At 61.6% G+C, this 25,585-nt stretch overlaps 2 protein-coding genes across 2 annotated transcripts in view; both read left to right on the forward strand.

The window, feature by feature from the left end:
• The first annotated feature begins 2,086 nt into the window (after positions 1-2,086).
• Positions 2,087-10,838, forward strand: DRG2 (developmentally regulated GTP binding protein 2). The gene is made up of 13 exons (XM_043472762.1): positions 2,087-2,266; positions 2,967-3,127; positions 4,665-4,754; positions 5,261-5,321; positions 5,593-5,683; positions 6,194-6,266; positions 6,380-6,470; positions 6,598-6,695; positions 6,947-7,023; positions 7,948-8,036; positions 8,624-8,682; positions 9,739-9,792; positions 10,096-10,838. Exons 1-13 carry the CDS (start codon positions 2,203-2,205, stop codon positions 10,180-10,182), a joined length of 1,095 nt encoding a protein of 364 aa, XP_043328697.1. The 5' UTR covers positions 2,087-2,202; the 3' UTR covers positions 10,183-10,838.
• Positions 10,839-16,734: 5,896 nt separating this feature from the next.
• The window catches only part of MYO15A (myosin XVA), a 46,843-nt gene continuing 37,992 nt past the window's right edge, over positions 16,735-25,585 (forward strand). Inside the window, exons 1-6 of the mRNA XM_043474179.1 lie at positions 16,735-20,289; positions 22,206-22,288; positions 22,827-22,890; positions 23,485-23,594; positions 23,915-23,989; positions 24,116-24,206. Of these exons, the coding sequence (XP_043330114.1) occupies positions 16,735-20,289; positions 22,206-22,288; positions 22,827-22,890; positions 23,485-23,594; positions 23,915-23,989; positions 24,116-24,206 (3,978 nt within the window). The remainder of the gene's footprint in view (positions 20,290-22,205; positions 22,289-22,826; positions 22,891-23,484; positions 23,595-23,914; positions 23,990-24,115; positions 24,207-25,585) is intronic.

A 25,585-nucleotide genomic window follows, 5' to 3' on the forward strand; every position in this document is an offset into this window, starting at 1 on the left:
ATGCAGAGGATGCAGGTTTGATCCCTGGTTGGGGATCTAAGATCCCACATGCTGCACAGCAACTAAGTCCAAGAGGCACAACTAGAGAGTCCATGTGCTGCAACAAAGGATCCCACATGACTCAGCTGAGACCCAACACAGCCAAATAAATACTAAAAAAAAAAATTCCTTGGGTGATGTGAACACATGAGGTTCCTAGTTGGCTTCCCAGGCTTGGGTCTGGAGGACCCAGACCTTCCAAGCAGGAAAGGCCGGTTTGATCTTCAGGTTATCTCTCTTGATCCTGGGAGTGGCCTGATTCCACATTATTTTTTTTTTTTGATTCCACATTATTTATGAAGAAAGAGACCCTTCGGAGATTGTGAGTGAAGCAGACACAACAGCAGAGGTCCCAGGGTTCTTGGAACGTGAGTCACATTTCAGGACATTTCTGTGTCCCTAAGTGTAAGCCGATAGCACACCTCTGTGGGCACAAGTGTGGCAGTGGGAGCCAGGAGCTGCATCTGGGGTCAGAGACCCCCCTCTCCATGGGCCAGGGCTCCACACCTGCCGGTACCCCTCAGTTCCCAAAGGCTCTCCCCTCCCATCCCCTGTGAACCTCACAGAGCCAAACATGTAGGTGTTCTCCCCGCAGTCTACCTGTTACTCTGCAGTCACTGGACTTCACATCTCAGCCCCGCCGTTAACAGCTTGAGCTGCTGGGTCAGGCACTTTGCAGGGCTCTTATCGTGGCTTTGTCAGCAGTGGAGGAGAAGAGCAAGCTGGGCTTACAACACCCCTCTTCAGCCCAGAGCCTTGTGCATAACGGCGTTGGCAAACATGGGCTGAATCTGGGGAAGATTCACGTGGGGAGTCTCCACCACGAAGGAGACTCGACTGACTGGCTCTGGCATTCAAGGAGGACTTATGAGCAAGCAAGTTATTTCACTCTTACAACAACCATTTTATCCCTGTTTTTAGAGTGTAGAAGAGGTTAAGAAATTTAACCAAGCTCACAGTTATGAACCTTGAATTTGAACACAGTATGATTTCCAATATCGTGCTCCCCATTCACAACCTTGTATTAAAAACACACAGAAGGAAAAATAAAAACACACAGAAGGGAATTTCCTGGTGGTTCAGTGGTTAAGACTCCACTTCCACTGCATTGAGCCCAGGTTCAATCCCTGGCTGTAGAACTAAGATCCTGCATGTCTCAAGGCCTGACAAAAAAAAAAAAAAAAAGCATCCTCAAAGAGCTGTGTTTCTGTCTCCCTCCTTTGTCCCAGTGCAGACTCCCAGAAGAAAGGCCACGTAAGGACAGGGCAAGAAGGCAGCAGTCTGTAAGGCAGGAATAGGGCCCTCACCAGAACCCAGCCATGTTGGCACCCGGACCTTGGACTTCCAGCCACGGGGTCATAAAGAGCCAGACACAACTGGACGACTGAACAACAACTGTAATATCTAACATTCTATCCAAAGTCAAAATTTCCCCAATTGTCCTCAGAATGTCTTCTCATAACTCCTTTTGAAAAATTTCAACCAGAATCCAGGCAAAGTTCACACATTATATTTAACATCTTTTAATCTGGTACAATCCTTCCCCCATCCCGTCCACCTATATTACTAACAATTTTGAAGACAGCCCACTTATCCTATAAAACGTACCACTTTCTAGTTTGTCTGATGTTTCCTCAAGTCTAAACTCAGATACAGCATTTTTAGGTAAGGATTGCACTTAGGAGATGCTGTCTCGACTGCATCCTATGAGGAAGCATCTGATTGGCAGGTAGGAAGGCGTAGTTGGGGACACACGTTTAACCTCAACGCAAAAGCCACTAGGCTTTCAGCTCGGCGCCTTTTCTTTACACCAGCAAAGCCGGCTGAGCTGGGGACCCGCAATGCGGAGTCCATCTTCGGAGGGTCTCTCTCTACCTTCCACGCCCCATTCCTGCCCACCTTCGCCTGGCCCCGCCCCGCCGGCCGGGCCCCGCCCCGGTCTGGCCCATCGCGCTTCCCCAGCCCCCGCCAACCTAGCGGGCGGAACCAATATCGCTCCCCTCGACGTCTCACGCCCGGACTCTGAACCCCCGAGCGCCAGGCGCACGGGGACGCCGTTCTCCGTGGGCTTCCGGCGCACGCTGGTCGGCCGTAGCCGACTGTGCCAGAGCTCGGGGTTCCGCTGCCGTCTCTCCAGCCGGTGCACCCAGTTCAGCTGTCGCCATGGGGATCCTGGAGAAGATCTCCGAGATCGAGAAGGAGATAGCCCGCACCCAGAAGAATAAGGGTGAGGCCGGCCCTGCGGGGCTTCTCCGGTCAGGGCGGCGGGCGGGAGCCGTCGGGGCCGGGCGGGATCAGGCCCGGACCTCGGGGCCGAGTGGAGCACCTCAGCTCTCGGAGCAGCGTCCGACCTGGATAGGCAGGGTCGGGGTTCGAACCCGGGTCTCCTGGCGGCTGGGCCTGGGGAGTTGGCGCTCAGTCCATTAGTGGGGGGGCGTCCAGGAGGAGACCCAACAGGTACAGCCTCGCCAGCAGCCTGGAACCGCTAGGTGGAAGCGATCGGGACTTGAGTCTGGCGGACCTCACTTTGGGCCCGGTCTCCAAGCTTGGGAAGTCACCTCACAGTTCTTGGCTCTGCTGCACTTACACTTTGTAGGGCAGCCGGCTTCCTCGGCCGCTGCCTGATGAGTACTGAAGGACTTCATCCTCCCAGTGACAGCAGAAAACACACCCAGAATTCCCCCAGGAGTGGTACCACCCCGACTGAGAACCTCTGACAGTGGGTCTCCAGGTTTCAGTAAGATTTTTGTCCTAAGTGAAGTGAAAAGCCAAGGGCATTGTAACTGAGCGGTGGTTTTCTTCTCCTCTGATCTCCTTGACAATGATTGCTGCCTGGTTCTGGGGCCTCTCGGCCAGTATTCAGAGCGTATGGGTCCCTCCCAGCCCACCATGGACACTTACCTCCCGTCTTGTGCTCTATCTTCTAGCCACCGAGTACCACCTTGGTCTGCTGAAGGCCAAACTTGCCAAGTATCGGGCCCAGCTCCTGGAACCATCCAAATCGTCCTCGTCCAAAGGAGAGGGCTTTGATGTCATGAAGTCAGGCGATGCCCGTGTGGCACTGATCGGATTTCCCTCTGTGGGTAAGGTCAGTGATGGGCAGCGTGGGCCTCAGGAGGAAGGTGGCTTGTCTCTGCTCCCACCCGGGTGCACCTTTTCCCTGCCCCTGAGTCGACTCCACAGACAGAGGAGAGCCAGCCTCTCCGGCGTCAGGCTGCACCCCTTTGTCAGCCATGCAGGGATGTTGTCACCTCCCAGTCAGAGAGGCTCTGCTGGCCTTGGCCTCGGCCTCGTTTATTGAGTGTGCACCACATGCCAGGCACGCTCTGTCCCTGCTCCCTCAGAGCCCCTGAGCTGGAAGGTGGGGGGCAGGAGAGCGGGAAGGGCAGGTTTGGGAGCCGGGGTGACTGCTCTGTGAGCAGGTGTTTGAGCCCTGAGGCGTGGACCTTGAGGTGGAAGGAATAGTAAGCTCACAGGCCCAGGTGGGGCAACAGTGGCAGGAGGGGGAGGATGGGTGGCAATGAGGCCCTAAACTGGCCGGGTGCAACCTTGGTGCCCAGCTGCCCCCAGGCAGGCGGCCAGTGAGCACAGCCAGGCTCCGACTCCTTGAACTTTGCTGGGGACTCATTCATCTTACTCTTTTCCCTCAATCTTATTTTCCAATCTGCAAGGCATTCTCTCCCAGATGAGAAGCCCAGGCTGGAAGGAGCCACTCTAGTGACCAGGGGCTATGCTCTTGGGGTCTGGGCCCTATTGGGAGTCAGATCCGTGAGCACAGGAGAGCCCAGACCCACCCCGCAGGGGTCAGGTGGGTTCAGGGATGTTCCCCAGGTTGGCCTCTGGCAACAGTGACTCTCACGGCTGCCTGCCTGCTCACACCTGTCTACACCACCAGGTTTTCATCTTTCCTGAAGTTTCTAAGAGGCACTCTGTGTGGAGAGTGTGTGACTGTGATTCTTTCACAAGCCCCATTCTGGGGGCCTGAGGGTGTGAGTGAGCTGTGCCCGGCTTCCTGCTGACTAGGATGGAGTTGCCAGGCCAGGTTGCCCTCTTGGCACTTCCCACTGCTTTGCTGGCCTCTGGGCCACAGCGTCTATCACTGGGGTCATCGTGCTCCCCGTTTTATTACCTCCTTCATGAGGTTGGGATCAGGAGGAAGTCCAGGGTCCCACAGCAGAGATGGACTGAAAGCCAGGTCTCTCAGTCCACAGTCAGGGTCCATCCAGACCCTTTCCCGCTCACCCTCCCCCACAGTCAGCTGTCTCAGGCTGGAGGATCCCTCTCTCCTTGCTCTCACTGGAGTAGCAGCTTTGTGCCATGGGGCTGTCACCCAGTTCAAGTCTGCCAGGCCCAGGAGGATCTGGGGGTTCCGTGGAGCTGGGGACGGGCCCTGATACAGAGTGGGAACCCTCTTAGGGACTGTGTCTCTCACTTGAGACAGGCTTGAGGTCTTGGGCACAAAAGGGCCCTTTGATGTCCAACTCCCACTGGGCAGGGCCCGAGGTGACTTTTGCAGCTATTGTCATCACACCCCAGCCAGGGTGATGGGGGGGTGGTCCCCCAGCGCATGGGCTTCTGCAGGAGGCAGGGCACGACTCCCGCTGGAATGGCCTCCTCTCTCCTAGTCCACCTTCTTAAGTCTGATGACCTCCACCGCCAGCGAGGCTGCATCCTATGAATTCACAACCCTGACCTGCATCCCTGGGGTCATTGAAGTAAGTTGGGGATTGCTGGTTCCCAGGAGGCAGGATGAGCTTGTGGGGGGGAGGGGGAGGGGGTTGGGAGGGAGGCTCTTGGCTGAGCTGCCCTGGCCTCAAGCATGGACACCTCTGGGAACTAGGGCTGCCAGGACCCCAGAGATGCCTGGCCCATTGTGCAGTCCAGGCTGGTTCCAAGGGTCTGCCAGTGTGAAGCCCTCCCAGGTTCCCTGAGCCTGGCCAGCCAGGTCCTGTTCTCCGTGAAGCTTTGTAGCTCTGGGCACCCAGGGTCCTGTGGCCTTGGACCTCCCACCTACCCTGTGAGGTGGTTTCTTTGAAGCACTATTACCACCAGCAATGACTGCTGTGGGCCCCTCCCAGGAGGCCTCTCCACTCTCAGGACATGGTCTGCACTGGGCTGGCTGGGGTGGGACAAGGCTCAGACCTAGCCCTGGGGCTGAGCCAGGTTCAGCTGGGCCCTTCCCAGCCCGCCGGCTCCCCCTCACTCCTCTCTTACTTCCTAGTACAAAGGTGCCAACATCCAGCTCCTGGACCTCCCTGGAATCATCGAAGGCGCGGCACAAGGTAGGGGCAGGAGTGGATGGTGGGGGTGGGGGTGGAGGCTCAGCCCTTGGTAGGGGCGCAGTGGGGAGCACTACTCCCCAGGTGCTGATGTTGGCTTCCTCCTAAAACTCACATCTTCTATGAGTAGGACAGGGTTTAAGAGACATGCTTGCTCCAGGGTGACAGATGGCAGAGTCCTTGTGGTCTGTAAGGGAAGGAGTCTGGGCACCCTGGGCTGGGGGTCCCATAGCCCTGCGCTTGTCACTGTAACCAGTCCCCCACTTCTGACCAGGGAAAGGCCGTGGCCGGCAGGTGATCGCTGTGGCCCGCACAGCTGACGTCGTCATCATGATGCTGGACGCCACCAAAGGCGAGGTTCAGAGGTCTGTGGTGGGGCGGGACAGGCTGGCACGCCCAGGGAAGCCCTGGGGTGCGTGGCGGGACGATGGCTGCAGCTCTTGTGTCCCTGAACTCCTGGTGGCTGGTCCAGGGGCACTTGGCCCTGTTACACATGAGAGCAGGGGCAGGGTGGTCCACAGCGGCCCCCAGTGTGGGTGGCCTCCTCCAGAGGCTTGTGTGTGGAGGCTGGGGTTGTGCCATGCCAGCTAGGTGCGCCGAGTGCTGCCCAGAACCCACCAGGAGCCCAGCCCCAAGCAGCAGAGCCTTGCTCACGCCCTGACCGGCTGAGGGCACACCAGCCCGTCTCCCCTTGGACTGGCCAGGGTGTCCAAGGCTCTTCCTCGTTATCTCTGGTGGCTGGAAGCGATGTTTGGGAGCTGGTGGTGTGGGGCGGAAGGCTGGTCTTTGTCCAGGTATGGGGTGGGAGGCTGACTGTGATGTGGAGGCAGTGCAGCCTGCCCAGGATCCCTGTGAAGGCCGTGGGGCTCCACCAGGTCTCTGCTGGAGAAGGAGCTGGAGTCGGTGGGCATCCGCCTCAACAAGCACAAGCCTAACATCTACTTCAAGGTGAGGCCCATCACCTGTCACCTGGGCGCGAGCTGGGGGCTAGGCTACCAGCATGTGGGGTAGGGCAGAGCTGCAGCTGCCCCTCCGTCAGTGGTGCCTCCTCTCTCCTCCAGCCCAAGAAAGGAGGCGGCATCTCCTTCAACTCCACGGTCACGCTGACCCAGTGCTCAGAGAAGCTGGTGCAGTTGATCCTGCATGAATACAGCATCCTCAGAAGGGCAGGGGGCGGGGGCGGGGCGGGGGATGCAGACCGCCTGTTTGGGGCCCTCCTGGTGGGGGTGGGCATGAGGGGCTGCTGGTGCACAGGTCATCCTTAACCTGAGCCCCTCAGAGATCTTCAATGCCGAGGTGCTCTTCCGAGAAGACTGCTCCCCAGACGAGTTCATAGACGTGATTGTGGGCAACCGCGTGTACATGCCGTGCTTGTATGTAAGTGGCGCCAGGTCCTGTGGGAGGAGGAACCCCTGCCCCGGGTGACCTAGCAAGAGCCTCACCCCGGGGGCCGCTGAGTCATGCAGGCACACCCAGCTTGACCCTGGCGTGCAGCCTGGTCTCTAGGGGCCAGACTTCAGGCCCCTTCTGCTGCAACCCCCTCCCCCTCCCTGAGGCAGCAGGTGGGGTCTGGTCCCACACAGCATTGCCCCTCCCCTCCCCAGCACCCTCTGCCTTTCCAACCCTAGGTCTATAACAAGATTGACCAGATCTCGATGGAGGAAGTGGACCGCCTGGCCCGGAAACCCGACAGCGTGGTCATCAGGTGAGGCTGAGCAGAGCCAATGTGTCTGGCCTCTGCGTAGCCCAAGGCAGAAGGCTGTCCTAGGGCTGCTTGTGACCTGAGCTGGGTCCCACGCTGACCAGGTTGGGACAGGGGGTGATGTGGGGTGAGCTCTGGTTCAGGAAACAGAAGGACTTCATCCACCGAGGTCCAGGGTGAGAGTGGTTAGGGCTTCATGGCTTAGTTAACCAGGGAGCCCCAGGCTGTAGCCCGCTGCTGCTGAGGCCCTGAGACACATGGCTTCTGTCATCTCTACCAGAAGGGAGAGGTCGCAACATCCTCAGGTGGGGCTTCTCTGAGGGGTGAGTCCTGGGGGCCAGTTGCGCCCTGGCTTAGCATGGCTGCAGGGGCCTTGTGGGGGCAGCCTGGCCTCGTGCCGCACCCCCTGCCGCCCACTGACTCTACCCATGCTTTCTGTAGCACCACAGTGAGCCTTGGCTCCTGAGGAGTTAAGACCTCGGGGACCAGGAACGTGGTCTGGGCCCACGACCTGGGCATCCCCAGCATCCACAGAGAGCAGCAGGCACAGGGGTCACTCCTCAGGACACCTGCTCCCCTCCTGCTGCCACACCCGGGCCGCCAGCCACCCTGATGTGCTCACTCTCACCTCGGGGGAGGGCAAGACCAAGCCAGGGCCTACCCCACCGCTGAAACCCCTGCTGGGCTGCCGGGGGGTAGGGCTCTGTGCAGTCATCCTCTGCCCCCAGCTGCCCTGGTGGTCACAGGTGCCCTGGGCCCCTTCAACAGCGCCAGAGAGATGGCCGGGCTCTGTGGGCAGGAGCGTGATGGTGACGGGAGGCACGGCGGCTGAAGATCTGTCGGTGCCTTGAGCACCATCAGGGCCATACTAGCCTGGTGCCAGGAGCCCCAGGGCCTCTCTGACCCACCTCTCCTTCCTCCCGGCAGCTGCGGCATGAAGCTGAACCTGGACTATCTGCTGGAGATGCTGTGGGAGTACCTGGCCCTGACCTGCATCTACACCAAGAAGAGAGGCCGTGAGTCCGGCGCAGCCGCCCTCCCCCTTTTGCTGACCCTGGCCTAGCAGGCTCCATGTGAGAGTGTCTCCTGTTTCCAAGTCAGCACCATCCTCTACCTGGGCGCTAGTGGCACAGGAAGCGGAGTTCCAGGGGGTGCTGAGGGGGAGGCTGCCCAGCAGTGACTTCCCCGGCGGTAACAGGCCCCATATCCAAGCTTTAGGGAACCGGTAGCACAGGAGCCTCCCCCAGGTCCCACCCCTGAGCACACGCCTCGCAGCTGAGTCTGGGCAGTTAGCGTCGGCAGAGGGAGATGAGCTGCCCGGCTAGAGCTGGTCCAGCCCAGGTTCTCCTGTGGGTCCCTTTGGCCAGGGCTCTTAACGGCTGACAGTCTTGTAGGGGTCTGCACGGGGACAGCGGTGTGTTTTGCTTTTCCGTGTCGAGTCGAGGCTGTAGAGCCTGCCTAATTGGGACTCTTAGTGAGGGTGTGCCGGAGAGTAGGGGGGCAGTCGGTGGAGAGTAGAAGGGCCCTTGTTCCCTGTAAAGAGGAGCCTTGTGGCATCGCACCCTGATTCTGCTGACTCCCACCCACCCCTCGACCCGTGCAGAGAGGCCGGACTTCACGGACGCCATCATTCTCCGGAAGGGGGCCTCTGTGGAGCATGTGGTGAGTGAGACCTGCCTGGGCCAGGGGTGGGGAGCCCCTCCCATCCCCTCGGGGTCCTGTCTGATGTCCTCAGGGCCCTCGGCCGACCCTCAGCCACGTGCAGTCAGGCACTGGGCATGCATTCCACCACCCTGCTGTAGTCAGGGTCGTGGAGCAGCATCCACAGGTTGGGCATGGGCTTGCTGCCTGGTGCAGGGATGCCCAGGAAGCAGTGTTCGTCACCATCCTGTCACATCAGAGCTGCCAGGTCCTCGGGGCCCTCCAGATGTTCAGTCAGGAAAGCTGCCACCCTGGGCAATTACGGGTGGTTCATTCCAAGTCGTGTACCCCAAATGCTGGCCCTTCCATGTGCCCCCTACCCCAGGGGACTGAGTGTTTCCTGCACCCCCTCACCAGGGAGAGTCTGTGCTGAACAATGGAGCACCACTGCCCGCCAGAATCGGGTCCTTTGTGGTTGGCAGACTCCAGTCCCCCAACCCCAGAGCTAAACAGTCCCACACAGGGGGGACTGCAGTGACCAAGGGGTGGGGCCGAAGCCTGTTGACCCAGGTGCCATTGGGAGTCGGCCCTTCCTGTCGATGCCCCCTGCATCTCCCGTGGGCACAAACCCCAACCCTCTCAGGCCCTCGGCCACCAGCTCCAGAGGTTGTGGGGCTTCAGCCATGCCAGAAAGGAAAGCAGAGAAGCTGGGAGCAGAAGGGTGTTCCAGGCAGTGGGTGGCAGGTGCAGAGGCCCAGAGGCAGGAGCAACCGTGGGGTGTGGGCCGTGTGCTGCCAGCTGGCATGGAGGGCGCAGGGGCGAGGCTTGCTGCAGAGGGGCCTGGGTCTCGGCCCAGGGAGGCCTGCCCCGCAGGGCCTCGCTCCCTGGGATGCTTGCCCATCTGAAGGAGCAGCTGTCAGGGCTGCCGCTCTGGCATGAGGGGCAGAGGGCCTCTTCCGCTAGGACCTGGGTCCTCCTGTGGCCCCACAGCCCGCGGGTGCCCTGGAAGCGGGAACATCCGAGTGGCTGTGAGCTGAGGCTTCATGAGGCTCACTGTCCCACTCTCCCTTCCCCCAGTGCCACCGCATCCACCGGTCACTCGCCAGCCAGTTCAAGTATGCGCTTGTGTGGGTGAGTTTCGGGCAGGGCAGCCCCAGAGTCAGGCAGGCGCCCCCCGTCCTCCCACGTGGGGACCAGGGTGTCAGTCCTGCTGTCCAGATGTACAGCACACATGCTGACCCAGATCAGACACGGGCCTCCTGCTTTGGATCCAGGGCGGTCTGACTCCTGGGAGTCCTGCTGTCGAAGCTGCAGGGTTTGCCTGTGCTGGGACCCCCACTTTAGACCCCAGCACCGCCAAGCCCTCCCCCCGTGCAGCCCCATCAGCCTCGGCCAGGTGCTTCAGAGGCTGACAAGCGCCCCCTCACCCCCCAGGGCACCAGCACCAAGTACAGCCCGCAGCGGGTGGGCCTGACACACACCATGGAGCACGAGGACGTCATCCAGATTGTCAAGAAGTAGCGCCCCCCACCCCCACCCGTGGGACTCACTGGAGCCCAAACCAGCAGAATACACACACCCTGGGAAGGGGGCTCATGTCTGCTGTTTCCGCATTTCTTCAGTGGGCAGATGATAAGGAACTCGCTGGGTGGAGGATGAGGTTGGGTGGACTGGGCCGGGGTGTTTCCTGTGAGATGGGCCCCGAAGGGGTCCTGAATGTGGGTCCCTGGGCCTGTGCCCACCCCACTCCTGGTGCAGAGGGAGGTGGTTGCCCAGCTTCCCCCGCTGGGGCCCGTGCAGAAGCTGGCTCCGTGCTGGTCGGGGACCCAGGCCTGCCTGTGTCCTGGGGGCCTCTCAGCTCCTGCTAGCTTCTCTGGTTCTCAGGGAGGGGGCCGCCCCAGACAAATACCCATCCCTACCGCAAACCCACCCAGGACTGCCCTGTGATAAAAACCAGAGATCTGGGGCTTTAAAGGCCCAGTTCACGCCCTCCGTGGCCTGACCAGTCCAGAAGGGTCACCCCTTCTCAGGGCAGCCCCTGCCCAGCACAAAACCCAGGACCCAGCCTGGTTCATACCCCTAAGGTGGGGAGTTCGGAGTCTGGACTCTTTTCTCTCTGAACCCCATTCCCTCCCCAAATCTTGGCTCTCCTTCCTGAAATAAAAAGGTAACCATGACTCCTGTTTACTAGGACAACGTGTTAAGTTTGCAGAACTCAGTTGCCAGCTGAGAGTCAGGGGCAGCAGTGAGTGGGTGGAGCCTGGGCTTGGGGGAGCTGGGTTGAGGGGGAGTGGGGGCTTCTACAGGGCTGTGCCCCAGGAGGGTGGCCAACACCCCTGGGAGGCTCTGCAGTGAGAGCGGGTTGGCTCCTGCTGCTTCTGCAGGCAGGGTGGAGGGGCCCCTTCCAGGGATGGGGGGGATGGTAACACACTTGGGGGACAGCCCGGTGCTGGCTGGCAGGTAGGGGCAGGGCCCCAGGGGGTCTGGGGAGGGGCTGGAGCGTAGAGCAGGCCCACTGCTCTGCTCTCCCTGCTGTTCTTGGCTCCTCTGTCAGCTGCTCAGGCTCCTTTCCAGTGACAAAACAGGAATAATGGACATTATTAAATATGCATGGGGCCCAGGCGGGCAGCGGGGTGGGCTGGGCTTCTCTCCCAGGACTGCTTTTCCACTGGCGGTCGCACCGTTGGGGCCTGGCCACAGGACCCCCATCAGCCGGCATGTGGGCAGGGAGCGAGCCACAGGACCCAGGTAAGGTGACTTGGCTTGGGCCCTTGGGGTCTGCCCCCAGCCCCCTGCGTGCAGGGGTGGGGGGGGCGCAGTGGCTGAGCTGGGGCCTTGCCCTGACGCACTGTGAGGTCCATCTTGGCCTCGCTTTCTTCATCTGTGAGATGTGCGTGATGCTCAAGGCCAAGTGCAGTTCTCTTGGTGATGGTGGGCTGCTCACTTCAGCCCCCTCCCCTGCCATGAGGTCCCAAGGGAGGGGTTCTGCCCAGGTGATGGTTGCCTCACACGTGGGGATGGGCCCTGGGCTCACAGGGGTCACTTCCAGGCCTTTCTGTTCCACAGTTGGGCTGGGGAAGGATGGGGATGAGGCCAGGAGTCCGGGTGTCCCTGGCCAGTGTCCGGTCAGGAGGCATGACTGGGGCTGTGGTCAGTGGACCCCCACGTCCCTCCACATGGCGGGCTTGTTTCTGGGGCAGTCTGGGTGTCCATGTTGGGTCCTGGGCCTTCTGGATCTGTGGTCAGCAGAGTTATGCTGTCTAGTCTGTGTGAGGCTAGGTCAGCATGACCTGGCCCCTCATAGAGCCTTGTGCTGGGGAGGTGTCCCTGGGGCTGGAGGAGCCCCAACACCCACCTAATCCTCCTCCCTGACTCTCCACCTGGACCCACGTTCACCCCACACCTCTTGCTTCCCAGGCCAGACTTGTCATCTCCCCACACCTCCCACTTCGCCTTGGGCCCCAGGCCAGCTCACACGGCCATCTTCAGGGCTGCCCACTTGACCTGAGCATGTCCCCTACCAGAGCCAACCCAGGCCCAGCCACAGTCCCTGCACCCTGTCTCCACACAGTGGCCCCCGACGCTTGGGGTCCAAAGCTCAGAGACCAAATCTCCCTGAGACCCATTACAGACCTGCATCTACGTGGGGGAGGTGTGAGATGTGGGGTACAGCTCAGCACACTTGGTCACTTCCACTTTGAGAATACAGATACGCTTGCAGCACCCCAACAGCTCAGAGCCTGGCCATGTCCCCCACTGCTGGAGGGCTCACAGTCCCGCCCCAGCCCCCAGCCTCACCCGGCTCCTCCACCTGCCATCCTGGCCACTTCTCACTTGCACTCTACTTCATTCTATCCCTCCTGCAACCTGGTCTCTGCACATGCTATTCCATCTGCCTGAAAATTGTTCCTTCTTCCATCTGAACTGCTCCCTCATCTCACAGATCTTGGTTCAGGGTTAGCAACTCAGGGGGCCCTCCAGGCTTCCCCTGCGGCATCCAACCCCCCACCCCCGCCCCCGGCATCATAGCCTGGCCTTCGCAGCTCTTTCCAAGGCCACAGTCCCTCCTTACTGGTGTGGCTTTCTGCTTAATGTCTGTATACCCCTGACGTTGCGAGCTGTGGGAGGGTGAAGGCTGTGCCTGGTTCTGCTCCACTTTGTGGCCCCTAGTCCCACACGGTGCCTGGCAGGTGGCAGGTGACACGTGAATGAACGAGACTTATTCCCTGACAGCCGCTCTTTAACTGCGGCCAAGGCTGGGGACCCTGAGAGAGAGGCGGGACCCTCAACAGCTAGAAAGCTCCCTTCAGAGGCTATAGGGTGCCACCCCGCCCCCAGCTCCACATGAAATTTGAGGAAACTGAGGTGGGGAAAGGGGCCCAGGGATCCCTCCTGGAGCCACACCTCTGCCTGCCCACGCTGGGTGTCCTTGGCAGCTTGGTGTTTGTCTGGGAGTCCGGCACTGGACTGCGGCCATTGACTTGCCAGGCAGCAGGGAAACTCAGGTAGGCATCCTTGGGCTCCAAAGTCCACTGTCCAGATGAAGAGACTGACGTTCAGAGAGGCCAGCTCAGCCATAGCAGAGCCCGTGTTCTCAGAGAGGGACCCCAGGGGTTCTGGGGATGGCTCAGAGCTTTGGGTCGGTCCCATTCCCATCTTGGGTCTGACACAGTGAGTCACGTGGCCTCTTCCCTGGACCCCTCAACTGTATGTAAGCCTGGGCGCTGGGGCACTGTCCGCTCCCAGAGCTGAGGAACCCTCTGAGTGACGAACACAGAGCCAGGCAGCCTACCACTAGTACCACAAATAAAGTTGCTCCAGGCCACGGCTCCCGTCTGCTCTGAGGGGGTGGCCTGGGTGACACTGATGCAGGGTCTCCCCACACCTCTCTCTGATCTCTGCCACCGGCTCGGTCCCCAGCAGTGCAGCCCCAGGCTCATTGCTGGGGCCTCTCCTCCGCACGCCCCCACCCTAGCGCTGTCTTGCCAAGCTGTGACCTTGGCACCACCCAGACACCACTGACTTGACAGCTGCTGTCAGCTCTGATCCATGCAATTCCTGCCAGCTCCCCAGACAGTGGATGGCCCAGACCTCCATGCGTAGGGCTGACGTCCAGTCCCTGCCTGCTCTGCGCATAGCCTTGTCTGCTGGCCGCCTCCACTCTCCTGCCCGGTTCAGTGAGGAACCCTGGCAGGCACTCTCGGTTCCACCTGCAAACACACTGGCACCCCCCACTCTGTCCTCAGCACCGCCCCAGCCTTGCCCACCTGGACCACTGCGGTGGCTCCCACAGCAGCTTCTGCAGTGGCTGGAGGGACTCTGAAGACCATGGAGGTCCGATTCCACCTCTTCTCTGCCACAGCTCTGGCCAAGTGCTCACCCATGACCTCTGAACCCACCCCCACCTCTGCTCCTCACTGTGCTCTGTCACCCTGGCCCTGCTGCTCCTCCAACAAGTCAGGACCACCGTGCTCCCCCCAGGCCTCCCTCCCTCCCCTCCTGCAGCTCTTGGCCTGGGTATCATTTCTGAGGTCCCTTGCCCAGGCCCCTTTTGGTGCTGCCTCCCTGCATTATTTCAACACCAACACTCACACCATCTGACTGCCTGTATCTTTCACTCACTCACCTTATTTGCTGCCCAGGATGTCAGCTCCATGAGGGCAGATTTCTGTTTTATTAGCTGTGTCCCCAGTGCTTAAATGGCACCTGGTGCAGGACAGGCTTCCAGCAAACACTTCTCAACCAGTGAATGAACAGACAAGCCAGTGTTCACTGTCCCAAGGGACTGGAGCCAGGCTGAGGAGGGGTCCGGGGGAGCAGGGACAGGTCCCAGGCAACTTCCACCGGCACTGGGCCCTCGGCCCCAGACCCGGAAGGCCGGCTGAGCCCCTGCTTCCACCCAGTGTCTGGAGCTTTCCCCCGCCACATGATAGCCTGAGCACCCAAGAGCCCTGAGGCAAGGGTCACCTAGTAAGAAGGGTGATTCTGCACCACCAGACCTGGTCGGAGCCCAGTTCTGCCATCCCTAGCTGGTTGGCCTTGAACAAGTCACTTCACCTCTCTGTTTCCTCATCTGGAGAGTGGAGTGGATGGTCCCCCCACCACAGCCTGTTGTGAGACCCTCATGGGAAAACAGTGGCTAGGGCCTCAGTTGGAAACCACCTCCGGGAGAAGCAGTGGGGGGCAGGGTGTTGGCCTGTCTGGGTTCAAAGTGAACCCCTGCTCCATGTCCCCTCCAGTGGGCAGCAGCCACAGCCCAAAATGAGGTGGGGGGAGACAGCACCAGAGGAGGTGATGGGGGTGGATGCCTCCTTGAGATCCCACCCTGTGGGGGCCCAGTTCCTGCGTGCCCCCCAGGAAGCTGCCTGGCTGCTCTGGTTCCCACTCCCTGGGGCCATCAGCAGCCCCTGGCACAGCCCCCCACACCATCCCCTGAACTGCTGGGCACCAAAGGGCTCTTGGTGAGTCCTGGGGGAGGAAAAACAGAGGCAGAGAAGGAAGCGAGGGGGAAGAGGGAGTCAGAGGAGGGGAGGAAGGGGGCGCATCTGCTCACACACCCACCTCTTGGCTCCTCTCCTGTCTGAGAAGGGCCTCTCTGTCCGCATTTCATAGCTGAGCAAACTGAGGCTCTGAAGGGTCGGCAAGTGGTAGGCCCAGGGCCAGAGCGCCTCTGCCCCAGGGTCTCTAAGGAAAATCTTAAGACGATCAAAGAGTTGGCTGTGGGGCCTGAGGACTAAACGGAAGTCCAATGAGTGGAGAGCCTGACGTTAGCTGGAAACCTGTCCTCAGTTCCCCAGGCCCTGATCCTCGATTCCTGGGCAGAGGTGGGGGAGGGAAGAGACAGTACCCAGGCCTTGGGTCCCAGAGGTGCGGCCCCTAAGTTCTCTCCCGGCCCCCTTCATCTAACAAGCTTCCGCCCCTGACTCTCATAGTAAGGGTTTTTAAGGGGACTGGTCACTGGCCAGACAATGGGCACATGGCTTTGGGTCAAGTGGCCACCTTGGAGGAATCAGCTATACCTGGAGAGGGACCACAGGGCTGTCTCAGCAGCGGCAGAAACTGGGAGGAGTGGCAGGGCCAGGAAGGGGCCTGGGACACGGGCCACATGCATGGTGCCCCCGGTCAGGGATGCTGCCCAGCAGCTCCGTCACATCTTGTTTCCTCCATGTGAAGAAGACAGGGTGGGGTCATCACTCATTTCAGAGGAGGAAACAGGCCCAGGGAAGACAGGGCTCTCCCGAAACCACACAGCCCGTTGGCGGCAGAGCTGGGGCCAGAGCCAGGCCCCACCCACCCTCTGCTTTTGCTCCTCTGCACCCCTTGCCCTGGCCAGGCATGTGGCCCCACCAAGCCCTGCTGGAACTGAGATGCCCCCTTCTTGCCCTGCCTTCTGAGCCAGCAGCCTGGTTCTCCCCCAATAAATTATTCACACTACTGAGAGCTGGCCAGCTCTGGTTACACTGACAGCAGTCCTGGGCACCTGCCTTGCCCACCATCCCTCTCCCTTACCTAGGACCTGGAGGGTCCCAGCTTCCCCTCCAGGGTTACTTGCTGGCCTTTAAATGTCTGTCTCTGGCTCAGGAAATGGGGCTCCATTTGTGGCCCAGAACAGAGTTGCTGTGTGGTTTAGGGCAGGAGGCTCCCCCTCTCTGGGGCCCAGCTGACCCAAGCGCTCACTTCTGTGGGTGGGTCGGCAGAGGCTTGGGGAGGGCTCAACTGGGGTCAGCACGGTTGTCCCTGTGGAGATTGTAGGGCCAAGTTGTTGCCCCAGCATGGGCCTGCCAGGCCTCCCCTGCTTCCAGTAAACAACACCCAGGCACTTTCCACCAGCCTTGAGGGTGAAACTCTAGGAGGAGCCCGGAGGAGATGAATTATGGATGTGCCCCCTTGAAATCCTGGTCCTGGCCAGAAGGAGCTTGACTGAACCTTCCCAGGCCACAGGACCAGTCCCAGCTGCTCTGAGTCAAAGGAGGCTGCATGTCCAGCCACAGGCAGGACACTTGGCAGGTCCCCGTGTCCCCAAGTTCTTGAGCTTTTGACACCAGACGATCTGGGAGGGAGCAGGTGACCACCATGGCAAAGGAAGACGAGGATGAGAAGAAAGCCAAGAAAGGGAAGAAGGGGAAGAAGGCACCGGAGCCGGAGAAGCCCAAGCGGAGCCTGAAGGGGACCTCGCGGCTGTTTATGGGATTCCGAGACCGCACGCCCAAGATCTCCAAGAAGGGCCAGTTCCGGAGCGCCTCAGCCTTCTTCTGGGGCCTCCACACAGGGCCCCAGAAGACCAAACGCAAGAAGAAGGCGCGCACCGTGCTCAAATCCACTTCGAAGCTCATGACGCAGATGCGCGTGGGCAAGAAGAAGCGCGCCATGAAGGGTAAGAAGCCGTCTTTCATGGTGATCCGCTTCCCCGGACGGCGGGGCTATGGCCGCCTGCGCCCGCGCGCCCAGTCGCTCAGCAAGGCGTCCACGGCCATCAACTGGCTCACTAAGAAGTTCCTCATCAAGAAGGCCGAGGAGTCAGGCAGCACGCAGGCCACGCTAGACGCCTGGCTGGACCGCTCTGGCTCCCGCGTGGGCTCGCGCAAGCTGCCCTTCCCGTCGGGCGCTGAGATCTTGCGGCCGGGAGGCCGCCTGCGCCGGTTCCCGCGCGCCCACAGCATCTACGCGTCGGGAGAGCCCGTGGGCTTCCTGCCCTTTGAGGACGAGGCCCCGTTCCGGCACTCGGGCTCCCGCAGGTCGCTGTACGGGCTTGAGGGCTTCCAGGACTTGGGCGAATACTACGACTACCACCGCGAGGGCGATGACTACTACGACCAGCAGTCGCTGTACCGGTACGAGGAGGACCAGGAGCCCCTCCAGGGCGCCTATGGCCCCCACGGCCCAGCCTGGCCGCCCTACGACTACGCGCACCGGTACGTGCCCGAGGACCCTTACGACTACTACGGCCCCGACTACTACGGCGGCTCCTTCTACCCCGACTACACCTTCAGCTACGGCTACGGCTACGACGACTACGAGCCCCCCTACGCGCCCCCGTCGACGTTCGCGTCTCCCTACGGCTACTACGACGCCTATGCGGGCGAGGTGCACCCGCATAGCTACTACCCGGAGACCTACGCCCCGCCCGAGGCGCTCTATCCACCGTACCCACCCTACGACCTGGCCTACGAACTCCCGTATGCTGCGCCCCACGTGAATCCCTATGGGGTGCCCCACCTGGATCCCTACGCGCAGCCCTACAGTGTCCCCTTCGCAGAAGGCACCTACGGTGGGGCCCAGGCAATCTATCCCCCCGAAGAGCCCTATCTTCCGCCCCAGCAGTCAGCCTTCGCGTACCCGTGGGTGCCTCCACCCATTCTGTCACCCCACAACCCATACGCCCACCCGATGGATGACATAGCGGAGCTGGAGGAGCCCGAGGAGGCAGGCAGAGAACAGCCGGGCACCTCCTTCCGCCTGCCCAGCGCCGCCTTCTTCGAGCAGCAGGGCATGGACAAACCTGCCAGGTCCAAGCTGTCCCTCATCCGCAGGTTCCGCCTCTTCCCGCGGCCCCAAGTGAAGCTGTTCGGGAAGGAGAAGTTGGAGGTGCCCCTGCCGCCCTCCCTGGACATCCCTCTGCCCCTGGGGGATGCAGATGAAGACGAGGAAGAGGACGAAATGCCGCCGCTGTCCCCGGTGCCCTACGGCCACCCCTTCTGGGGCTTCCTCACGTCGCGCCAGCGCCACCTCCAGCGCGCCCTTTCGGCCTTCGGCGGCCCCCGGGGCCTGGGCTTCAGCCCGGACTTCGGCCGCCCCGCACCACGCCCGGCCACCTCGCTGGCGCGGTTCCTCAAAAACACCCTGTCAGAAAAGGAGCCCATCCCGCGGCTCAGGGGCAGCCAGAAGGCCCGGACGCGAGGCCCGGCGGTCAGGGAGGCAGCTTACAAGCGCTTCGGCTACAAGCTGGCGGGCATGGACTCCGAGCGGCCCAGCACGCCCATCGTGCTGCGTAGGGTGCAAGCACGCGCGCGCAACAACAACAACTCCCACCGCCCTGCGACCCCGCCGCGCACCCCACGTCTGGGCCCCAGCCCCGGCCCCGGCCCAGCGCCCACTCCAACCTTCGCCCCGCCCCTCGGCCTGGCCCCAGGCCTGCCCCCGCCCGTCTCGCCTTACAGCTCCCTCCGCCTGCACCCGCCACCCTGGGCCGCCCCGGCTCACGTGCCCCTCGCACCCCAGGCCAGTTGGTGGGCCTTGGCAGAGCCCCCACCCCTGATCCCCGAGGGGCTCCCCGACCCACTGGCCTTCCCCGGACCGCGGCCGTCTTTCAGGGGCTCGCGCCGCCGGGGGGCTGCCTTCGGCTTCCCTGGACCCTCGCCCCGACCCTCACTGAGGAGCCGGCCTGGCTTGGGCTACTGCTCGCCCCTGGGGCCCCTGTCCCCACAGCCCTCCATCCATGCCGTCCCCTTCCGGCCGCCCTTCTCGCCACCACCCCGCCGTCCCCGCTCGCTGCGGGAGCCCCCATCCCCATGTCGAGCCTCGCCACGCCCTGGCGCACTCCGCTCACCTTTGCTGGGCCCCCCGCCGCCGCCCTCGCCGCCCCCTCTGTTGGGTCCCCGCCCGCGGCACCGCTCGCTCAACCTACCCTCGCGCCTCCCGCGCACGTGGCGCCGCCTCAGTGAGCCGCCCACCAGGGCAGTAAAGCCCCGGCCCCGCCAGCCCTTCCTGCTGCAGCAGGGGCCTGGGTCTTGGCAGGCGGCTGCTGCTGCTGCCCCTGAGCACCCAGAGAGCCAGGGCGAGACCGAGGACTCAGAGACACCCTGGACCGTGCCCCCGCTGGCCCCGAGCTGGGATGTGGACATGCCTGCCACCCAGCGCCCACCCTCGCCCTGGCCCAGAGGCCCTGGCAATCTCCGTGGCTTCTCCAGGCCACCCCCTGTGCCCTCAAGCTCCTTACTCCAGCACGGGGGCCCAGTGCCCTCCCCTGCTCTCCAGGCTGAAGACCCAGTCTCTGACTCAACCCGCGTCTTCCTGGGGAGACACCAGGACCCAGGGCCTGGACAGCTGACCGAATCAGCCAGCCCTAGCCCCAAGAAGCCTGAAGAAGAGGCCTGCCCAGGGGATGCCCAGGCACCAACAGAGCCTGAGCCCCCAGCCCCAACACCCTCCAAGGATGCCCCCTCAGATCAGAAAGCACTGAGGCTCAGTCTCTCCAACCCACTGGCTGCTTCTGACCAGATGAGAGCCACATGGCCACCATGGCGCCGGTGGAGGACGCTGCCCAATGCCCCAGCACCCTTGGCGCCCACGGTGGCCCTGGAACCCCTGCCCAAGGCAGGTGAACGGCTCCAGGCAAGTCCTGGGCGTTTTGCAGTGGTCATGCCTCGTGTACAGAAGCTGAGTTCCTTCCAGCGAGCTGGTCCTGCCCCTCTGCAGCCCCCTGTCCAGCTGACCCAGGAGCCAGAGCCCATCCCCAGGCCAAGAGCCTGGAGTCTGCTCTGGTGCCGCCTCTGGCTGCCTGTGGAGGCCCACCAACCCCAGCGGCAAGTACCCACCTGCTCCCTGTCCTGTCGCCTGGTCCCTGGAGCTGCCGGCCTGCCCCATGGGGGCCCCTCGGAAGAGGTTGGCACCAAAGGCTGGTGGAGCAAGGTATGGGGGCACAGGTGAGAGGGAGGGCTTGGGGTTCCTTCCTGGGAAACAGGGCAGGAGGCATTCTCAGGACCTTGGAGAGCGGCTGTCTGCTTGGGCCTCAGTCTTCCCATCTGTAGCTTGGGGAGAACAGCCTCTTGGAGCTTCTGGAGGGTTGAATGAGGGGCTGGATGCCCGGCACAGGCAAGCAGAGGACAGAGACGCCAGAAACTCCTTGCAGGTCACATGGAGGAAGGGATCTTGTCCATCCTGGGCTTCAAGCAGCCCTGTCCCTGTCCGACCTGGATGGCACATCCACCTCCAGCTCCCTGCAGAGATCTTGGCTGAGCATAAAACTACAGACCCTGCCTGCCACCCTGTCCCACCCCCATTCACATACATGCTGTTCCTCTTGCCAAACTGGGGTCTTTCCTCTCCTGGGGGCTCCTGCTTAAAGGCAGTCTCCTGGGCTGCAGGGCTCTGGACTGTCTCAGTGTGAGGGCTTAGGACCCAGGCTTCCAGCCTCTTTACTGCACGGGGCAGGCAGGTACCAAGACCCAGGGGTCACATAGTGTTTCACGCTGAGCCAGGAGTCTGTCTAGGCCCCTGTAGGGTGTGGGGCAGGCAGTCTGTCTGAGGGGTGCCAAGTCCGTGCTTGGCTGCCACGCTTGAGGCGGAACGCGAGCTCCTGCTGACAGCCTTCAGTGGAGGGGGGCGGTCACTGGAGCCTCCCCCGGGAACGCCTGGGGTGGGCGGGGCATGCAGGGGCCGCGTGTATCTCAGCCTCCGCAGACGGGGCCTGGTGGAGTGGGCGGCCAGTGGCCTAGCCATGGCGACTGGGGCGGCTTGGCTGCTGGGGGGGCCCTGGCCCCGGCGGCGGGTGCCCCGTGCCGTGTGGGCCGCGGCATTGCGGGAGCAGGGCACGAGGTGCCCAGGGGTCAGGGGCAAGGATGCCTGGGCCCTCCTCACCCTGGAATATGTGAGTGGCCGGCGCACCTGGGCAGGTGGGTGGGCGGGAGGCCAGGGCCTCTGGGGTGATACCTAGTGTGCCCTACTTAGCACGAGGGCTGCCTCCAGTGTCCCCTTTCCTCGCCTCAGGGGTGGAGGGGTGCAGGCTGGATTCAAGAGGCAGGAGAGGCAGGTGCCCAGCTGTGCTGTCAGTTACGCGGGTCACGTGCAGGCCTGGGACAAGTGCTCAGGCACAGCACAGCCAAGCATGGAGAGCACATGAGTGCATGTGCCATGGCCCAGGCAGACGTGGCATCCTCAGGCCCAGTGTGCACACTAGATGTGCACAGAGGAGGCCCTGCTGCCCAGAGGGGGCATTTGGACTTTTGTTTTGAGACCCCCAGATGCGGGGACATGGCACACAGGAGAAACTATCAAATGGAGGTTAAGAGTGTATGCTGCACATGTGTGCCCCCATCTATGGACCACAGGCCGGCGTGCATGTCCACAGGCACCCTGCAAGACTGCGGGGGCTGGGGGAGAGCCTGAGTGGCAGGCAGTACCGAGCCTGGGTCTGTGTGTGTGGATCTGAGTGCTCAGCGCTGGTCATGGGGTGCGGTGTCAAATGGGAAAGTCCTGGTCCTTCGAAGGGCCCCAGGCAGCAGACATGGATGTTTATCTAGTCATCACATAAGCCGACTTGGGCATCACCCTGGAGAAGAGGATCAGCCGCAGAAGCATGTGAGACAGGAGGCCTTGCTCCTATAGGCATGTGCTCACCTCCTGGGCAGGACCCTTGGGAACATGTGGGAGCAGTGACGCTGGACGTGGGTCCCTGGACTAAGGGTTGCATTCCGAGGCAGGGGTCCCGCAGGACCCACCCAACCTGGCCTCAGGGTTCCCTCTCCTGAAACGTGAGTGGGTCCTGGTCGTGTCCAGGCCATGGGGGCCAGGGGGCATGCACAGCTGACCACTGGTGTCTCCTCCAGATGCACTCCATCCGCAACCTGCCGTCCACACAGCTCCGCGAGCAGCAGCAGGAGGACGGTGTGGAGGACATGACACAGCTCGAGTGAGTGCTCACCCTGGTCACCATGCTCCCAGCCAGACCACTGCCTCTTGCCCAGGCACCCCTCACCTCCTGGAACATATCCTCCTCTGCAAAGCGAGGGGCAGGCAGTGTCACAAAAACCCGATAATTTGGAGGGACTGTGTCCAGACCCCAGCCCTGGCCTTTACTGGCTGGGCCCAGGTGGTTACTCAGCCTCTCTGCCGTGGTTTCTCACCCGCAGGATGTGGGGAGGCTGTTGTGGGGTTCTGGCACAGTGGAGATGCCTGAGATGTGAAGGCTGTGCTGGTCAATATCATTATCCAACCATGGGGACAGTCCTTACGTCTGCTACCTGAGAGCATCCCCACCTCAGAGATGTGGGGACAGTGACTGTCATGCCCATTGGACAGATGGAAAAACTGAGGCGCAGAGAGGTTAAATAACTTGCCCAAGGCATCATGGTTAGTGTCAGAGATGGGACTTGAACTCTAACCTCTCTGACGAAGGCCCTGCCCCTAGGGGAAAGTGGGCCCTGACTGCCCCCTCCATGCCTTCGCAGAGACCTCCAGGAGACCACCGTGCTGGCCAATCTCAAGACCAGATTTGAACGGAACCTCATCTATGTAAGGCCTGGGGCTGGCCCCTCCCTGGGCTGGGATCTGAGGGCCGTGGCTCCCCTGCCTCCTGGGGCTGCAGTGGACAGCATGGATTTCTCCTGCCCACCCCAGATTGGAGTTTCTACTATTTAGGCATAGCATGCAACAGCTGGGAGCTCTAGCATCTAAAGTCCTAGAATACAGAGTCTGAAAATAGTGGGTGCCAGGAGCAGAGACCTGGAGACAGGGAACCCAGAAGTGTGTGACCCCCCGCTGACTAGGGGTCCAATGGATTAAAGCTTCCAGAGACCCAGGTCCCATGAGAGGCAGTCAGGGGGCAACTCCAACTGTGAATGAATGAAGCAGGCAGCAGCCGTCATGGCCATCCTTGCAGCATTGTGGCTGTGGGGCTTTGCTTGCTCTAGCCTTCTCTGGCCTCAGTCTGGACAGTGCCCAACACTCCACCACCAGAGCAGATGGCCCATCAGACTGTCAGGGGCTAAGGTGTAGGCACCAGGGCCAGGCAGCCAGGTGTCTATCCCCACAAAACAGGGATCCCAACTCCAGGAGTAGGGGAGGGAGGGATGCGGACAGGTGCTGAGGCCACTGTCTGCCCAGCAGACGTACATTGGCAGCATCCTGGTGTCAGTGAACCCATACCGGATGTTTGGAATTTATGGGCCAGAGCAGGTGCAGCAGTACAGCGGGCGGGCCCTGGCCGAGAACCCCCCGTGAGTGTCTCTGGGGCTGGGAGAGGGGATAGCCTGGGGTCTCGGGCCCTGTCTGAGCTGGGGGTTGGGGCAGGTGGTGGTGGGCAGCCCAACAGCTTCTCCCCAAGCCTGGCCATAGCCCCTTCTGGGCTGCAGGCCACTGTTCTGCAGAACTGCAGGCTCAGTTCTGGACAGGGAGCCTTGCGGGAACATTCCCCTAGGGGTGGGTGTGAAGCAGGACTCGCCACTCGACTGGGCAGAGGTGCCTCCTGCCTGCCCACTGGGAGGTTTGGGAGCACGGGGCAAGGCCTGCCCAGGAACCCTCTGGCCTGTCTCTCCAGCCACCTCTTTGCAATTGCAAATCTCGCCTTCGCCAAAATGCTCGATGCCAAACAGAACCAATGCATAATTATCAGGTGAGCAGGGGTGGGGCTGGGGATCGGCCTCCTATCTGTGTCCTCCTGTGTCACGGCGGGGTCAGGGGAGCCCCGGGGGCGGGGCGTGAGCAGGGGGCAGCTCACTCTGCCCCTTTGCCCGGGCAGCGGAGAGAGCGGCTCGGGAAAAACCGAGGCCACAAAGCTGATTCTGCGCTACCTGGCAGCCATGAGTCAGAAGCGGGGCGTCACACGGCAGGTGCGTCCATCTCTCAGCTGCGTGGTCTATCCATCTCTCCCAGCCCAGCGCCCAGGGATGCACAGGGAGGGCTCTTATGACTGGGAACTCTTTTCTGCCTGCCCTCCCTGGAAGTTCCTTCCTGCTCATGTCCCCCTGTGTGAGCTCTACGTTCCAGCTTCCTGGAGCGCCCCAAATAGAGGCTGCGTGGGCCAGGGGCGCCATCCACACCTCCCGCCTGGCCTCAGCTGCATGGTCGTGAAGGAGGCAGGACTGGCCCGAATGTGGGGATTACAGGCAGGAGGTGCTGGGACACTTGAGAAGGCCTGGCCAGGGTCTGCAGGATGGGAGGTCTGCTCAAAGCTAGGTTCCCTGAACTGAGAATGCTAGAACCTTGGTAAAGGCTTCCCAAGGACCTACTGTGTGCCAGGCCCAGGCTAGGCTCTGGGAGCAGGCCACAGCACCTGTTAAGCCTGCTCCTGCAGTAGGGCCATCTGTGTCTGTTTCGGGCATGGCTGGGGCTAGGGTCTTAAACACTGTCTCTTGTCTTGCCCACTCCTGCCACGCTTGACCGTCATCCTCATCTGTCTCCTCATCCACTGCAGCACCATGGCCCAGGGGCCAGCACGTCTCAGGGCTCCTCCTGTTGGACTGGTTTCCGTCATGAGTCCTTGTGGAACCCAGTTGTGCCTTGATCAACCGATGTTTGGGCCACAGGCTCCATGTCTGGGCTGAGATGTGACAAGGGTCCCTGGGGTGGGGTCTTGGGAGCGCGCTGAATGTTTCCCAGCCCAAACACAGCACCACCACACCTGTGGGCCAGGCTGGACGGCCCCAGGGCCCTGATGGTCCCACCCCGGGCTGCATGCCTGCCTCATGCCAGGCACCAGGGGGAGAACTCACCCCAGATGCCCTCAAGGGGCACCCAGACTAAGGGATAGTACAGGTCAAAGGCAGGTGTATCCTGACTCCTGGAGCACCCCCACGCTGGCCCCCAGGCCTCTCTGGGCCTCAGTCCACTCCTCTGTGCAGTGGGCAATATTTCTGGGACCAAGCTAGACTGTGCATGACCAAGATGCAGGGAACTGGCCCGGTCGCCGGGGTAACAGGTGTCACTTCTGTGTACCCTGGGCCCTCCTGCTTCACCTGAGAGTTCATCCCGAGGAAACAGTGCAGCCAGAGAAAACGCTGCCTACACCACTGAGCTCGGGCTGTGGGCCCTCGCTCTTCTGACTCTAGAGTACTGGGCACACGGCCACACCTCTCCCAGCCTCAGCTCCCTGATCTGTAAATGGCTGATACTGGCATCTACCTTGTAGGAACATTAACGATGCTGTAATTGGGACGAAGGGTCTGGCATGCAGTAGGTGCTTACTAAGTGGGCACTGTAATTCACTATG

This window comes from Cervus canadensis, chromosome 1 (assembly GCF_019320065.1).
Source record: "Cervus canadensis isolate Bull #8, Minnesota chromosome 1, ASM1932006v1, whole genome shotgun sequence".
NCBI lineage: Eukaryota > Metazoa > Chordata > Mammalia > Artiodactyla > Cervidae > Cervus > Cervus canadensis.

Bases quoted from the DNA above. Each gene is read 5' to 3' on its own strand.
- DRG2 (XM_043472762.1), top strand. From the start codon at position 2,203: ATGGGGATCCTGGAGAAGATCTCCGAGATCGAGAAGGAGATAGCCCGC. The intron at 3,128-4,664 runs GTCAGTGATGGG...CCTCTCTCCTAG, and splicing joins GATTTCCCTCTGTGGGTAAG to TCCACCTTCTTAAGTCTGAT. The intron at 6,696-6,946 runs GTAAGTGGCGCC...TTCCAACCCTAG, and splicing joins TGTACATGCCGTGCTTGTAT to GTCTATAACAAGATTGACCA.